Source organism: Pseudopipra pipra, chromosome 1 (genome assembly GCF_036250125.1).
Source record: "Pseudopipra pipra isolate bDixPip1 chromosome 1, bDixPip1.hap1, whole genome shotgun sequence".
Classification (NCBI taxonomy): domain Eukaryota; kingdom Metazoa; phylum Chordata; class Aves; order Passeriformes; family Pipridae; genus Pseudopipra; species Pseudopipra pipra.
In genome coordinates this window covers 141827388-141845069 of record NC_087549.1, presented here as the reverse complement: position 1 = coordinate 141845069, position 17682 = coordinate 141827388, and the positions used below count along the sequence as shown (strand labels likewise).

The following is a 17682-nucleotide window of genomic DNA, read 5'->3' as shown; positions in this document are numbered from 1 at the left end:
GGGGGGGGATAAAAAGTAATCACTGTCCTTTAATTAGAGTGAGTAAGGCTGGCAGATCTAATAAAATATAAAGTTAATGATCAGCTATTACCCACCCTAATGGGCATTCATTTACATTTTCAGTTCTTTAACCTGAAGTGTGACCCAACATGTGGAGAATGTCATTAACATAAAAGAATCACTTCAAAGCTAACCTTATCATTATTGAACTATGTAAGAATGGGCTGGTAAAATGACAACTCGTATTGAATGAAAATAGTATGAATGGTAAATTACCTCAAGAAGGGGTTGTATTAAAATCATTGAATTTTTAACCTTCATGTTGTACTACTTTCAACTTGTCACACACCAGCAGAATTTTTTTTTAATCAACCTGCAGCTAGTTAGAAGTTTATGAATGAAGATGATGGTGGGAAGGTTGAAGTAGTAAAGTATTTAGCCTGAATGCTAATGGAAAAGACTTGAAAAGGAATTTTTTACTCTCTTCTTTTTAAAAAATTTTTTACTTTCGGAAAGTCTGTTTCATAGGCCTCATTCCCTAAATATACTTATTTAAGCACTTTTTTTTTTTCTTTTTTTTTTTTTTTTTTTTTTAATCTGCCTCTTTCTAAAGAGTTCTGAGACTGAAAGGGAGGTCATTTTGCCAGTCACTTTTCTCAGAGGTAGTTACGGACAGAATTAATTCTGCTTTGCTTTTTCAGCACCTAACAATTTCATGCAGCAGTGAAGCTAAATGCTGGTCTGGTGCTGCTGGCTGTCAATCTATTTCTGGCTAGTAGAAGAATAGGTATGAGAAAATGTGTAGTGATCCTGCTCATTTTCACAAGCTGCATGCCTGTGGTCTTTCGGGACACAAGACCATGTTTTTATAGAAGGCCCTGTTTGGTGTAAGCCCACTGATAGTAATATCCTGCTTTGAGACTTCAGATACCTAAGGTTTACCCAGAAGTTACAGATGGTTTAACTTCATTTGATAAAAAATATAGCAAAACTGCTGTCATGAAGCGCTTTGAAGATGAGTATACGTTTATGAGATTCTGGTAAGGTGTTTTGAGCTTGTTAATGCACTGCATAGATAGTAGCAAGGACATATTTGGAGCCCTCTGTATCCTTTACGTGGGAGCAGTGGTGTCATGGTTTAGCCCCAGCCAGAAGTCAAGCCCCACGCAGCCGCTCGCTCACTCTCCCACCAGCCAGATTGGGGAGAGAATCAGAAGGGCAAAAGGTAGAAAACTCATGGGTTGAGATAAAGGGAGTTTATTAGGGAAGCAGAAGCTGCACACACAAGCCAAGCATACCAAGGAATTAATTTACTGCTTCCCATGGACAGGCAGGTGTTCCGCCATCTCCAGGAGAGCAGGGCCCCATCATGTGTAATGGTTACTTGGGAAGACAAACCCCCTCACTGCAAATGTCCCCCCCTTTCCTTCTTCTACCCCCAACTTAATATATTGAGCATGATGTCATATGGTCTGGAATATCCCTTTGGTCGGTTTGGGTCACCTGTCTTGGTTGTGTCTCCTCCCAGCCTCCGGTGCACCCCCAGCTTCCCTGCCAGCATGGCAGTGCGAAAAGCAGAAAAGGCCTTGCCTCTGTATAAGCACTGCTCAGCAACATCAAAAACATCTCTGTATTATCAACCCTGTAGTCAGTACAAATCCAAAACATAGCCCCAAACCAGCCACTGGGAAGAAAATTAACCCTATCCCAGCCAAAACCAGCAACCAAAACTGGCTGAAATCGAGATCATAGAATCATAGAATCATAGAATCAACTGGGTTGGAAGGGACCTCAGAGATCATCAAGTCCAACCCTTGATCCACTACCACTGCAGTTACTAGACCATGGCACTAAGTGCCACATCCAGTCTCTTTTTAAAAATCTCCAGGGATGGAGAATCCACCACTTTCCTGGGCAGCCAATTCCAATGTCTGACCACCCTCTCTGTAAAGAAATTCTTTCTAATATCTAACCTAAACCTCCCCTGGCACAACTTGAGACCATGCCCTCTTGTCTTGCTGATAGTTGCCTGGGAAAAGAGACCAAGCCCCACCTGGCTACAACCTCCTTTCAGGTAGTTGTAGAGAGTGATGAGGTCTCCCCTGAGCGTCCTCTTCTCCAGGCTGAACAGCCCCAGCTCCCTCAGCCTCTCCTCATAAGACTTGTGCTTGAGATGACATAGGGTGAATCTTTTTGAGATGACATGAGTGAGTTTGGATGAAGTTGTCTAGCACTGGTGGACCAAGAGCCATCTCATGTCATAAGAGAGCAAGAGCGAGGCTGTTGTCAGATCTCACACAACAAAGAAAGGCTGAGCAAAGAGTGACCAAGCTATATGTGTAGAACTATGCCTTCTGTTGAGTTGTGTTCTAATAGCTTCCACATATTGTAATGAAACATCTAAGAAGTAATCCAGAGATTTTATGTGCCAGGTTCATAGAAGCAGATGAGTACCAAAGCAAATATAGTGAGTTGGTTGGACAGAATTCAGTCTTCAAGGTCATCTTTTTCTCTTGGTGGCCGTGGGAACTTAAGAGCTGTCCCAGCCATATGCTACCTGTCTTTCTGAAAGCATGTCTGTATCTGTGTTAAAACTCAAAGAAGTGCAGTCTGCTCCACTTTGTGTAAATTATATTTGGCCTTAGATTCCAGAGAATTTACCAAATGATATCTTCAGCTGGACAAAGCCTGGGCACATACGAATATGTAGGAGTTTAGCAATCTGGTCCTAACGTAACTAATGCCTCACTGCTGCCATAACGACATTGCCTAAGTTTTTGTAAATTGTATTTAATTAATCCATAATTGTTTGAAATTAAAATGTGGCTTTCTCTCATTACAAAACCCAGGCAAACATGTTGGAGGTCAATTTGCTGATGCCCTTGAGTTGGATCCATTTGTCTTGAATTTTTTTTTGTCTTTCTCCTCCAAGTGTTTCAGGTCTAGGAGTGTTTCTTTGTCTTCCAGACTTCAGAGTAGCAAATAATAGCACTGCAGTATATTGTATAGAGGAATTGCTAAACGTCATCATCCCATGTACAAAAGCCATAAAAAATACGGGTATCATATATAGCAAAGGGGCTGAATCTTCTAAATGTCTTTGCTGTCCTTGGAACAGTATGCTTTTGAATTACTAAATCCAGGGTGAAAATCAGATGACAATGACCAGTTCTGGAGTAACATTTTAAGTATTTGAGAAGACATGTGTGAGTTTTAGAGGCTGTACGGAAGGAACATTTGTGGAAAGGTGTGGGTGTTCAGCTTTTACAGATCATTTTTCTTCTTGTTTTTGTCTTAGGTTCTTTTTTTCTTAATACTTGAAATAACTGACTGGAAGCAAAATGTTTATCTTTAGTGTCATGAATGAGAACAAAGCATTTGAATTGGGAGAGACGGACAAACCTTTCTAATCTTTTGCCGAATCTTAATTGCTAGAATCTAGGGCTGTATTAAATATCACAATAAGAGGCCTAGAAGCTTAGTGGCAAAATAACTTCACATTAAGTAGCTTTGATTCCTCATGTGCATCTTTTCCATTTTATGGGCTAATTAGGAGAATAGCTTCATAATACCTGTTTGTGTAGTTCTCCATAGCACAGTGTGGTTCATGAAATGACACTAGTTTTCAGGTCTAATTGATGTTTAAAATATACTCCAATTTAATTTTTTGGCTTCGACATCCCGAATGGGAGACAGGAGGTTGCAGGAAAGGAAGGAAATAACAGCACCAAAACAAATACATTCTGCGTTTTGCAATAACCTAATGTCATTACTGCAACATAACAAAAATTAGAAGTTTCATTTGTAGCCTGGGCTTGAATTTTAATTGAGCAGCATTTGCATTTGTTCTAAACACTAGTAATTAGGTGTATGTTAATTGCAGAATGACTGTGCTGCATTAAAGTGAAACACGTTTTTTCATGTTGAGTCCCTTCAAGAAAACTGGAAATCACTTTAGTCCAATAGAGAGACCAGTGTTTACTCCAGGAGGACAGGCATCCTAGTTCACAGGTCTACTGAGCTAACTCCAAGCAAACTGTGTATGATAGGCAAATGTACATCGCAGCACCAGTGTGGAAAAGGAGTCAATGTTCTCTCCATAGAATATGCAAAATAAATAATAAGCAAAAGCATTCTTATGACAACTTGTTCAGCAACTCAGCATAGCACAGTACACAATATACATTTATGATTAATATAGTGTATTGTTATATGAATATGCTCAAACATAGGTCAAAAATGGTTCATCTTTAAAATTCTACCAATGAAGTTCCAAGTAAAGAGTTGACTTCAAAATTTGTCAGAAATTTAATGCAGGGGATTTTTTTTACTAATTATATTCGTTTACAAGTACAGTCTTTTAAATGTCTAGTTGGTTTTAACTGGAACAGATTGTAGCTATAAATTAATGTGCAAAAAAATTAACATCTCTATTTCAAAGTGTTTTTCTATAACTCTTTTAATAATAACTAAATATCATTCCAGACACTGATTAAGAAATGCTGTGACCAAAAAAGGTACAAGAACAGCTAGTACAGAGGCATGTATAGGACCTATTAGTTTCATAAAATACAGTTATATGAATATTAAAACTGTGTCTACATTTGAAAAGGTGTATCATCTGCTTTACTCATAGCAGTCCTGAAGACAAGTTAACATTAAACGCCAAGACCTGGCCTTGTTTTGGTTTGGGGGTTTTTTTTCCTTTTTTTTTTTTTTTTTTTCTTGGTGGTTTGTACTTCAGAGTACTAGTTGAGATTCAAAAATAGTTATTAGTGTTGAGATATATCTGACATGGAATGTTTTTCTTGAAATATGTTTATGTGATCTTCTGGTGATGGAGAATATTTACAGAAATCTTGATACTTGGTGAATAAGTACTAAGTCTGTTGGACAGTGGATTGTAATACTAATAAATAAAAAGTATCTTACAAGCGTCTGAGAGAGAAATGAGATGATATTGAATGGCTTTCAGTCAGTGATTTGTAGATTTTTTCAGGTTCAATGATTTACTCTTAAGGTCAATATGAATGATGACTAAGAAAAGCAAATTTACAATCTACAGTAGTCCATATATGAGAAATTTCTAAAGAATTATACTTTTCTATTGGCTATAGAACAGTTGCTGAGATCTTGAGTAATATTAGCAGGAATAATATTAAGAAGTGGTAAACTAGGAAAATGAAAAAATTATTCTTTTTTCCTTCTATAAGCTCTGCCCATTTCCAAATCTTATTGAGTGCACAAGTTTTTTTCTTTTCCATAGACTCTGTGATCTATGTGACTTTTGTACTTAAAGTCAGTTCTTTGGTCAAGGTTTAGACAGGCAAGTACACAGTCAGGGGTCATGCTTAACTAGGGATGGGAACATTTGAATTTGGGCCTGCTGTCTGTAACTATACTGGCTTGATATGAAAATAGCAACATAAATAATTTATAACAAATAATTTATTCTTATTATAGTTAGTAATTCTAATAAATAGTAATAAGTAAACATAATAACAATAATAAAGCAAAATGGTATTTTTCAACTTCTACTGCCAGAAGTTGAAGCCTTTGTATTGGAGCCTTTGTATTCATTAGAGCTACAGGGGACAGGACTAAGTATGCATCTGTGATCCTAATTGCTGCTTTGTGCTGTCTATTGGAAAACTGAGAGATGATTGCAGCCCTACTTTAATGTGATGATATGAAATGTTGGAACTCATGGAAAGTCACAGCTTCACCAACCATACAGTGAAGGATTCTGACCCACCAGCTTGAAGTGGTTTATTTTTTTCTTACTAAACTCCTTGAGGACTTTTCAGTTTTTTAATGGATTTTTTTCTTTTGGTCATTTTTCTTTCGAACTTTCTGAACTACATGTGGTCTGTTAAATCTAACCTTGGGTATACTTTAGGAGTCTTGGTCTTGGATTAGAAACAGAGAATGAACACTTTATCTGTCCTTAAAGGATTTTACTTGTTCCGCTGGGTGAAATCTCCCCACCTGAATCTCCCAGGCCACCCCATCTCAACCAAGAATAGCAACAAAAATAAAAATCATAGTGCATGATGTGTTTTAAATGGCTCCAGGAAATGAAGTAGCATAACAAAACTATTATGTTACTTGTGGAAGAAGAAAAATCTTAAGGCTTGCATTGAGGATTAACACTCCTTAATGACTTTCATATTATTATGAGAGTATGACTAAGAATTTACTGACAAGTCATGCTGCACTGCTCTTGTTTCTTCTTGCAGATATTTCTAAAGCTCTCCTCAACTGATTTAGATACTGAAACAAAATGGGCCAATTAACATCACTTTGCTAATCCTCTTTATTAATCCACACATTATTCAGAGTACCCACGTAGTACAAATCATGTTTTTCAGAGAGATTTGCAAAGGTGAATTCCTTGCTTTTAGTACTTTTGTAGTTCTAATGAACATCCTTGGAAACTCCTAGGTGAGCAGATATTGATTTTTTAAAAAAATATGAGTATATTGTGGTTTGCATATATCCTGCTTCAAAATACTTTATGGAATATACAAAAAAGCCTACCCTTGTTGTTTGTTCTTATCCCACTGATGTTTCTTAATATGTGCTTTCAGTGGAGGAAGACACAGAGGAGAGCTCAAGATCTGGTAGAGAATCTGTGTCCACAGCAAGTGACCAGCCATCCCACTCATTGGAGAGACAAATGAATGGAAGCCAAGATAAAGGTGACAGAAAAAAAGCTGGAAAGGAAAAGAAGAAAGATCGAGATAAAGAGAAGGATAAAATTAAGGCAAAGAAAGGAATGCTGAAAGGCTTAGGAGACATGTTCAGGTAGGTACTTTGCAATGAAATATAGAATGAATTATAAAAAAAGTTTCATCTTTTAGTTATTCATTATACTGTGAATTTTTGTTGAGGCCATAATTTACTATGCAAACACATACATGGTTTTTATAGGCCCATCTCTCAATTTTTGAGCCTATGGGTGGTGTCATGAAAGGGAAGCAGCTCAGAATGGAAAAGATGGGGATGGCTGGCAGGCCAAAGGAAAGGAAAGAGTAAGGAAGAAATGGTTTTAAGCCACAAACTACTTGGTGTTGCAAAGAGTCTTAAGTGATGTCTAAGTCGTGCACATATCCTTTGATAAGTTAAACCATTTTGGGTTTTGTTTTTTTTTTTTCTTTTTAAATACTGTACCCAAAGCTTGTGTGTTATGAATGTTTTTCTTTGCTTTACTATTAAGACTGTTGGTATCATGGAGGCATGATTGAAAGAGATGAATCACTTTGAGATTGAAAACCAGCATGCTCCTCTCAAGAAAAAGAGGATCTAAATAAGATTGTGTACTCTGAGAACCCATAGAGAATGGGTCAGTGAAAGACTGATTTTTACCAAAGACTGAGTTCTTTTTAAAGGAGTCTTCTCTCCAGCAGATATAAGTGATCTGAAATGAGCAGACTGCTGAAGGACACCCTGCTGTTGTGGGTAAATGGGGAAGCATGACAAACACCTTTGATCACTTATGGGAAGGGGTGAGAGAGCAAGAAAGTCAGTCTTTCTTTTAGCTAGCTAGTGTGAATAAATATATTTTGAAGAAACAACCAATATCAACACAGCATTTGTTTGGTGTATTAATTTTTTCATTATTTAATTTTAAGGGTGAGGTACCAGTATTATTTTAAAGATTTATTAATGACTCTGCTCTGAAAACATGTAAAGAGAGCTTCAGTTAACTTTCATTCCATTACTTTCTTTATCCTGTAAAACATTAGTTGAACCTGTGTTGTAACTGCATAGGTTCTTGAGAATTGTTCTGTGACTGTGAATCGTATTATGAGGGCAGTTCATGAAGTGGAACACTGCACCCCACTCCGGGAGAGTGTGGAAGATAGGAGATATAAAATGTTGACTGGTTCTTTTCTGCACTCTTTGCCATTTATATACAGCAGAAATGACAGGTAAAATTAAGGCACATTATACATGATAAATTCTATGGGCTCTAAGTCGTTGCTTGCTGGGCCCTTTGAATGCTATCTTGTGAGTTCACTCAGAAAGTGTTTACAGCAATCTAGAAAGCTTGGGCAGCTCCGTGGTCCAGACAAGTAACCTTTTCTGTATGCTTGATATAACACTTCTGAAATCTTTAATCTGGAAACAACAGTAATTTAACCAATAGAAAGATCTGATGATTGCTTTGTTGTTTGCTCTTCATAACAGTCAACATTTTCTTCAGTTATTTTTTTCCCTCACTACCATTTCTGAGTGAACTTTACTTTTGAGTCTCCTCTTAATTAGCACTGGGAGCAGTGCTATCTGGATGCAGTTGACTCCTCCTGGATCTGTAAATTAGCTTGCACCTTGTCAGCCCACCCAAGAGAGGTGTTCCTGGCAAGCAAGAAAATGCTGATTGAGGGAATTAAGCATTATGTCTCATTTCCACTTGGTGCTTGATTTGCTTTGTTGACAGGTTTCTCAATAATGTTTGAGAGATGGGTTTTGTTATGTCTGCAAGATAAGCTACTACTTCTACCTATAACATGCTTTGTTTTCTGTACATTTGACATATATCATAGATATCAAGTAATCACTGAAAGAAGTTGTGTGATAGAAAATAATGATGACAGTAACATTTAAAATTCAAACCAGGATCAAAGCATAATTGGATGTTTTGGTTCTGTGCAACATTGTGATTTCTTTGTCGTTCTTTTTTTCTCCTTTTTCAATTTTTTTCTTCCTTTTCAGTGCTCTAATCTTAAAATAATCTTTCTTCATTAGAATGTATAGGCAAAAACACTCTCTGGATGAAATTACTGTTAACTGACACTTTATTCCAGTGTCTGTATTTAGCCAAAGGGCTTTTTGTTGCCTATCTGGAAACTAGCAGCTCATAAAGTGGAGCCTGTGTGATGTATAAAAATAAGTCTCCTTGTCTTCAGGTAAAATTTTAGGATTTGCTATTGGGATCTTCATTAAACCGTAGTGGGAGATGGAAACTACCACTAGAGAGCCCATTTATCCTTCGGCATCTAGTCATCATTTCCAAGAAATTCCTGGATGATTCAGAGTTAAAATCATAAGTAAATCTTTTAAACACTTCCATTGTTTTACTGCTTGTATCAAACATAGTAAAGAGGATTGACATAACCATGAAGAACTGAAAACTGCAAAACTGTGTAGCTCTGACACACACAACTCCCATGATTTCCAGAGGACCTTTGCTGACACTGGGCTGTGGACAGTCTGAAAGTTCACCCTTCTCACTGTGAAATAAATCTGTCTGAGAATGTGTGTATTTCTTTTTTCAAACTGACATTTCAGCATAGAACAGGTTATTTAATTATTTCATTTGGCTGAGAAGTCTCTTCCTCTTCACAGATGAAAAGAGGGCAGAAGTTAGCCTAGAAAAGTGTTGAACAGAAATATTGGTCTATCGGAGGAGATGCAGGTGCTGCAGTGTTTTGCTTACACCTGAGTATATTTGTTTTGCCCAAACAGTTGGATCATTCCTGTCTTGACCCTTGAATGTGCCAAATCCTGTAACCTGTGGGATGCTGTGCAGTTCCTTCTTTTCCATTGTTGATAGCTAGAGGGTGCCTGCATGTCCACGGCCAGCTGAGCAAATAGTCTTTGGGAAGCTGATATGAAATTCTGCTAATTTTTTTCTTTCACTGCTAAGAAAGCTTGAGTGGATATGTTTTGACATCAGAAGTTTATAAAAATCTATATACTTTTCCAAGTGCCATATGAAATATGTTTACTCTTTTCTGAGTCTGATTTTGTTCATTTTTAAGTAGAGATTTTGTTTCTTGATAAAAATCAACCTGACAAAAACAATCAGTAGATAAATAAGTCATTGTAGTGCTGCCTTATGAAAGAGGCTTCACAGTTTCAAAGTGTGCCTCTAATTAACACTGATAGGTGTACATCAATTTAATAGATTTTTATGTTGTGCGATTCTTTGACATTCCTCTCCCGAGAGAGGAAAACGGTGTATGCTGCCTTTTTTCCCCCTCCTTTTGCCCCTGTCATGTACAGAGTATTTTCATTTATGAAAGTGGATCCCCTCAAGATGTAAGAAAGAGAGCTTTGAGATGTTCATATTCATAGATTTTGGATGATGATGAAATGACACATCTGCTGTGCTGCTGATCACTTATGATCCCTGTAGTTCATTCATCCTTATTCCCAGTGTACAAGCTTGGATATAGTTGCTAGATGAGTGACTAGACTGGTGCAGTAATATAGGCAACAGAAGTGATAGCTCCACATCTTTCCCAACTTCCTCAAGCTACATACAGTTTTCCTGTGTTGTCATCCCTGAACTGCGTTTCTCTAAGACAGTGGTATCACTGTGTTTATATCACTTTTTTTGGGAATTAAATTTATTTGAAAGAAAGTAGACAGCCACACTCTTACTGGGAATGAGGGACTCTCACTGGTGAGTTTCATGATAGATAAAATATGTCCAGCAAGTGGTCAGTCGCAGGAAAGGATGTGTCTGAGGAATAACATCTTTAGAAGAAACTGAACCGTTAAGACATTGAGAATAACAAGAGAAAGAAGCAGCTCTGGGTTTCTAAGGGCAGGAAAGGGAATAGTAGGAAGGCCAAGCTAGCTAGTCATGTCTTGCTGAAAATACTGATGGACAGTCACTCACTGCCTGATAATAAAAAACTACAGAAACAAGTAAACCATGATATGATCAGAGAAAACTGGCTTTTAAAATACATACGGTATGTTTGAGTTATGTGGGGAGCAGCTGAGGAGAACAAAAGATGGGGAATATGACATTTTATCTTAACCTTAAGTGTAAGCAAGAAATGTCTGCATCAGTTTTGGAGGTTGCTTATGAAATAGATGTAATGTAATTTGAAGCATTTGTGGATAAGTATGTTATATGAAATAAATACATTTTCTACTGTAGAAATTAATACCTAAGGATTAATTTAGGAATTAATACCTAAACATGACTTTTCAATGGAGAACATAAACACTGTGTATGTGTTCACAGAACAAGACAGCATGCTTAAAAGTAATCCTGTGCATAGGTGTTTTTAGTATCAGAGGTTGTTTATTTTAGGATCTGGCCTGTAATGTTGATGGAGATGTAAAGTCAGTATGGTAACTGATCTTTAATTCCTATCTTAACTATTGTAGCATGCAGGTGGGTAAATCAATACACTGAATAACCAATGCAAATGTAATATTCCCAGATTAGCATTAAATTCTAATCCTAATTAGATTTAATTACATTTAAAATGGTTACTGTGAGCCTTGCAGCATTGTTTCTTCCAGTTCTGTGAGAGGAAATAGATAATTCAGTTTGCAACCTTGTTTAGCTGAAATCCGATATACTGTTGGCTTTTTTTAACCCCACACAGCTGCTTCCAAGGTGTACTGGACATGTCTAGATTTATAAACATACTATTTGTAGCCCTGAATTACACCTTTCAACCATATTAGCCATCTGAGACCTCTGACTAGGCATTTGGGAGAATAACCTACATAGATTACTGTTGCTTGTTACATGACTTAGTTGTATTGCCTATTCTGGTTTTCATTTAAGTTTTCTCATTGTAATAGCTGTGAGGAGATGAAAAGCAAATCACAAAGGTTATGGCACTGATTTGGTAATTGCCTTCTTTCTCTTTCATTTAATAACAATCTTCAGACTTTTAAGCAGGCATAAGACTAAAAGGTATCTGAGTTATGTAAAATACTGTTGAATTATACCCTAGTCAGCAGGACTGGAAAATACCTCAAACTTGATAAAACAAAATCTGTGGTCTGACTTCTATCATTCAGTAGCTTAAGAAGCAGCAATGATGACATTTTCCTTGGAAGCATGACTAATAGGACTTCGTATTGGTGAATGACACCGATGTACAGGCTTAATAGAAAACATGGGAATGAGCTCTGAAAGTCAGTGGGTTTTTTTTCTTTAGTGGTCTGCTCATGGACCAAAATGCCATAAATCTTAAGCCTCAGAACACAGAGGAGGAGGTTAGTGCTTAAACACCCGTCAGCTGTATCATTTCAAGCTTGGAAGCTTGTTGTGCACACACTGAATTGTGCCTGGTTTTGCTAATGCTCATATGAGAACATCGCTGACAGCTTGTGGTGCTTGTGCTGAGACTTTCATCAGTAACACTGAGCTGGGTCGTTGGTCAGGTAAATGGAATTTGGGGCTGTTTGTGCTCTGGTTTTTGCTTGCTACTATTACAAGCCAGCTGGCACAACTATCATTAAGTCCACATCTGCTTCCCCTCTTCTGCCACCAGCTAGAAAATGCACAACCTGCTATAATCCTAGATGCAGGATCTAAGCAGGATGTCCTTACAGACTTAGGAGGAGGAGCACACTTCTCCTGGCTGCAAGTTTGATACTGTTGATGGCACTTTTTCTGTGCTCCTCTGGGCTACTTTATCCTGATCTGTTTTCAAAGTTTTACCTGGCCACTGGGACACACAACACCAGAAAAGTCACATGAAATCAGCCATGCAGCAAATTGTGATCTTTGATGGACAGTCACCCAGGACTCTTACAAGTGTCTTTCAAAGCATTTGCATATTCTTCACTTCCTTCTTTCCAATTAAAAGTAAGGGACTGAAAGAGATAAGCTTTATTGGAAAAAGCTTTTCTTTTTTGGAAAGGCAAGCCATGCTCCATCCTTCCTCTCTGCACTTTTTCGCCTTCCTGTTTCCTGCTGCTTGATGGAATCTGTTCCTTTGAGGAAACGTGTTTCATTGCCTGCAGCCCCAAGAACACCGGCTTTTGACTAAGTTGTCACTGGAGCAGGGGGCAGTGGAATGGCAAATTTATGTTTCTAAACCAAACAAGGTTCACATAATCTGTCAGGGATTTAAGGAATGCAGCTTCATTAAGTGGTTAGTAAACTCTATGACTTTTAAATGAAACACAGAAAGCAGTGGTATGCAATTGTGTGAGGGAGATTTGAAGTGGGAGATTAACATAATCGCATGTGGCTTTCTAGTTTGTCACTCTGACAGAAAGCAGGGCTTTGCTCTGTGTATTCGTAACACTGGATTTTCCCAGAGTAAATCTTGAACTTGTAAATCTGATGGGGGTATACTCTCTGAGAGTTTGTTTTTTTTTTTTTTTAATTTCAATAGGATCAGGGCTTTTGCTTCCAACATCCAGAAGTAAGCGTCAGGATGACTTGTTACTAGAGACGAGTTCATAGTGGCTGCTAACATATTCTCCCAGTGTTCTTCCTTTGCTTGTCAGCGACTTTAAATAGAGAACCTTTGACACCTTCAGCACCATCTTTGCCTGCAAAGCAAGTGCGGGAGGCAGGCAGGGTGACAGCTGAGCCCTCTGCCATCCCGCCCGGCGTTCTGCACACTTCTCTTCCAGGATGGCTGGATGAATATAGAACGCAAGTGTCAAGGATGACACCTACTTTATAATCTCTGCAAAGCCAGCCTTTTCAGGGAAGAATTTGTTGACAGTTCAGAGATTTAAAGTCAATTTCAGTTTAAGCTCATATAGAAAAAGGATTTTTTCCTCCACCTGATGTGATAATTGAAGACTAACCAGGCACTGCACTAGTCCATAACAAAGTATTGTAAATAAATACTGTCTTGAGACATGAAGTATTTGTTAGGTGGAAAGCTCAATTAATGACATTTGTTTCATTATCTGTTGGAAAGATTCTTTGGAGGAGGTTTAATTCACTAATGATAGCACCTGTATATTGGTATACATCATGGATGCTGTAGGTTATGTTTTTAAAGCAGAGTCATCTTTGAAAATTGTGTTTAAAAACAGGAATAGGTATGTTGTCTTAGAGGCAAATGAATGCAACTTAATATATTTTATAGCTGGGATGACATAGGCTGTTAAGTCATAGTTTCTTGAGGTACTTAAGCTGACAGCTGCAGGATAGCTGATCCTTTTCTAAAAGGGAAAGCTCCAACTTACTAGTGTTTCACTTCCCGGGAGCAATGATCTCTATTTGCAGTGTGTTGGCAGGCTGATGCTTCCTGTTAAGATGTCCATATGCCCTACTATTGTGCAGAGAAATAGTCCTTAAAGACAGAATTATACAAGACTTCAGTGAAAATGGCAAAGTGGGGATAAAACAGTGTGTGATCGCTGGAATAGAATATACCGGCATAGAAATAGGCAGTCAGTTCCCATATTTCCCTAAATGTAGTATGATAGTAGTGGGTATAAGGCATGTTTCCCTGAATGCATATAGTAGGTATAAGGCATTCAGAGGGCTTATTTAGGCTTTTAAGTTTTTATTGCAGGGAAAGATAAGAGGAACAAGAGTTTCGTAGAAACAATAAGAGAGAAGGAAATATTAGGAACACAGTTCCCGTGAGGTATGCAAGTAGTATTTCCCCCACTTTGAATCTGTTGATGACTTCTTACAGAGGGGAAAAAAAAAGATAGAATTAGGAGGAACTGAAGAGATACTGAAAATACTGCACTCTTACAGTGATTTGGGCAGGAAGGGTTCCCTGCTTGGTTCAGCTCCTGCTCACAGCGGTCCAGCTTCAACATTTCATCAGCTGAGTGTCATGCCCAGTTGAGTTTCAAATATCTCCAAGGATGGAGAGTCGGCAGCCTCTCTCAGCAGTGTCTTCCAGTGCTTAGCCACTCTTCTGGTGAAAAATATTTGTCCCTGGTAAGAGAAGATAGGAATAAGATACACTGAATAATTGCTGGTACAAAAAATATAAATCAATCCACTTGTACTTATCCTTCTCATAAAGCAAGAGCATGTGTATGTGCAATAAGGTTGTCATCCAAAAAGTTTAAATTTTAAAGGACTTTTGTGATAGGTGATTACTCACCTATCAAGGTGGGTATTACCCACCTTGCTGCCCTCACAGGACCCCAAGGGTATAGGAAGCAATGCAGCTATGCAGGTATTTGTAATTGTGAACAGATCATGGCATGCTTAGTGTTAAGGAAGAAGTTATCTATAAAGAGGTTATTTTTATTGGGCTTCCAAGCATCTCACTCCAAGTTGTCTTGGAATGGCAACTATTAGGATGCTAAGCTTGATTGGCTGATACGGTACTAATAGGTCTAATATGATCCACTGAGCTAGAAAAGGTAATTATTTTCTGTGGAACTGAGAAACAGTTGACAGAAATCTTCCTTTCCACTCTTTCATGCTACGGCAGAAAATGTCACCTGTTTTTTAATTTAATACATACATACAATTTGTGTTGTATTAATGCTGATACTTTTCATTTTCATCCCAAAGTATAGATATCTAGTAAAACCTCAGGCGTTTGTGGTTCAGCCAATCATAAATGAAGGAAGTTAATCTTACTTTTGGAAGGGGAGAAAGGGTTAATTTTAATTCCTTTCATGTTTGCTAGATTCCTTAGAGTTTAATGTAAGAGCAGAAGAATTTGGGTGCACAGAGTTGAATGATACCTGGGAAAGTCCCTGTAGCCCAATACTTCGCCTCTGACATGATCAGTAGTTGCTCCCAAAGATGAGATACCAGAACTAGGTGACCATAAGGCAGTTCTTCCCAGGTCTATCTTCCAGGCTTTCAGTGATCTGCAGCTCAGGGATTTCTTGAGACAGTGCCTTTGTGCTTGGTGTATGTATATTCTGTTCTGGGCAATTTGTCCTATTAATGATGATTTGGGGTATATTTACGTAATTCCAAAATACTAACAAAATCTGTACTATGTCATATACAAAGATGTCTTTTAGAGATTGGGTAGAATGACTTTTTTATCAAGGAGCTGCTTTTACATTTCAAGTGCACAGGCCTGATTGCAGAGCACCACGGTAGATCTGACTCATTTTGTCAGTATTTTGTGGCACTCAAGTAAGCATGTTTGCAAAGTAGCAGTAGACCTTTTTGACGTGCTATAACATTTCAGTAGTTAATGTAGTGTTCCACAGCTTATTAAATTTTACTGCTTCTGTGCAAACTTACAATAAGCAAAAGTGCAAGAAAAGGCTGTAGATGTTTGTGAAATAGACCCTGCTGGAATGAATTCACTTCAAGAGCTAGTTTTACAGTGTATGTTTGGTCTAGCTGATGATGTAATTAACAGTAAATTTTGAAATGTTTCCTTCTGCAGACGATAAATTCATAGTTTCTACACACATTAACACTTTTTTCAGGACTTTTTTGTTATCAGTCTCATAGTTCTTGGTCCAAAAAGGAAAAATACCATAGTATGGTTTCATGAAACTACTTGGTGAACTTGATTAATTTTGAGAAATATGGTAACATACTACTGTTTTAAAGGATTTGTATTATATGTTGAAAGCATCTTGGTATTGTTAGAGAAATTCTCTGTTATAAATAGCTAGTTCAGTCAATATATTAACTTCATAGACCTAGCTTTGTCAATGGAATCAGCATAGTTAGTCCTTATGTTTTTTGTACTTGCAATACAAAAAACTTGTGGAGTTTGGCAAGTTGCTTAAACTTTGAAGAAAAACTATTTTCTCATTTTAAAAATAAGATAATGCCTGGTCCATGCTAGTGTCTCCAGGGGTTCTGATGTCCTGTGGTGTTTCCTGTATTGTAGAAATACAAAATATTTGTATACTAAAAATGTATGCTACAGCTTCTAGATACTGGTGTTTAGTTTGAAGGTGGGTGGATGGTGGATAGATGACTGAAAATGTATGTAATTTTCTTTGTTATGATAAGCTGTCATAAGTAGTACTTGCTAAGAAAGTGTCTAATCAGTAACAAAGTTTATCGGTTAGCTCTACAAGATCTGAAAAAAGACAATTTAATAACAAAAAATGCGTCTAGAATCTTATCTTTATCACCAATTTTGAGTACCACAATAATGAAAGTAGTATATTTTTATAATGATTGCAAGTGCCTCTAGCGTATTCAACACCAGGTGTGCCAGCAGTGTTTAGAATGCAAGCTGAACTCCTATTACACATTTCAACAGCAGCATACCACAAATAAATCTCAAATATTTCTCAATGTTGTTATAGATGCTATCTTTGTCTTTAACCCCTAGTGCTAAATCCTGAAATTCAGAGTACAACATGCTGGCACAAGCAGGAGTTTCAGCTGTAGTGTTAAAATGAAAGTATTTCTTTTCTCTGATGTTGCTGAGCAGGTAGGGGTACCAACAATATTATAATCTGTAACTGTTAGGAGTCCTGATATTATCTGTGGAGCTCCAAAAACTTTGCTGATTCTGTTTGCCTTTTATAATCCCAAAGAAAGTATTTATTTAAGGTAAATGAAATGTGAAGACTCAGTGCCATTTTCATTGTTATATTTCTTTAAGATTTATTTTGGGCTATATATTCAGAATAAATAGTGAAATGGCAGTGATAATTGCTGTATACTGTGTGCAGCACTGGGCATGAGCAGAGGTGATCTCATTTGGAGAAGAGCATCTCAGGAATCGGATATCTTTGATATCAAGATTAGGTTTATTTTAAACATCATCTGTTTGGGTTTCTAAATAAATATAGGCCTAGTCACTTGTTTCTTATAGTGCCTGAGCAGGTACAAATTAGAAAAAAATGTCGGTGTGTATGGGGCTGGTCCAGCTCTGAGATGTTCTCTGCTAGGTGACTGGAACAAAAAAAACCAAAAAACCAACTCACCACCCCACATCTCTTGCCTGTAGTCAGTCCCAAGCAAGTCCTGCTTTGTGCATCTTTGCAATCTGAAACAAATCTCTGCTCTCAGCTTCACCCTAAAATAATCACTGCTGT

General features: G+C 37.6%; 1 protein-coding gene across 16 annotated transcripts in view; it reads left to right on the top strand.

Moving 5' to 3' along the window:
- Positions 1 to 17682, top strand: part of PARD3 (par-3 family cell polarity regulator) — a 451653-nt gene that overhangs the window by 305319 nt on the left and 128652 nt on the right. For all 16 annotated transcript variants that reach the window (XR_010425367.1, XR_010425369.1, XM_064637293.1 and 13 more), the window contains one exon: positions 6591 to 6807. Coding sequence is in view for 14 of the 16 variants with exons in the window: in XM_064637293.1 (XP_064493363.1) it covers positions 6591 to 6807 (217 nt within the window). In the remaining 2 variants the exon portion in view is untranslated. The remainder of the gene's footprint in view (positions 1 to 6590; positions 6808 to 17682) is intronic.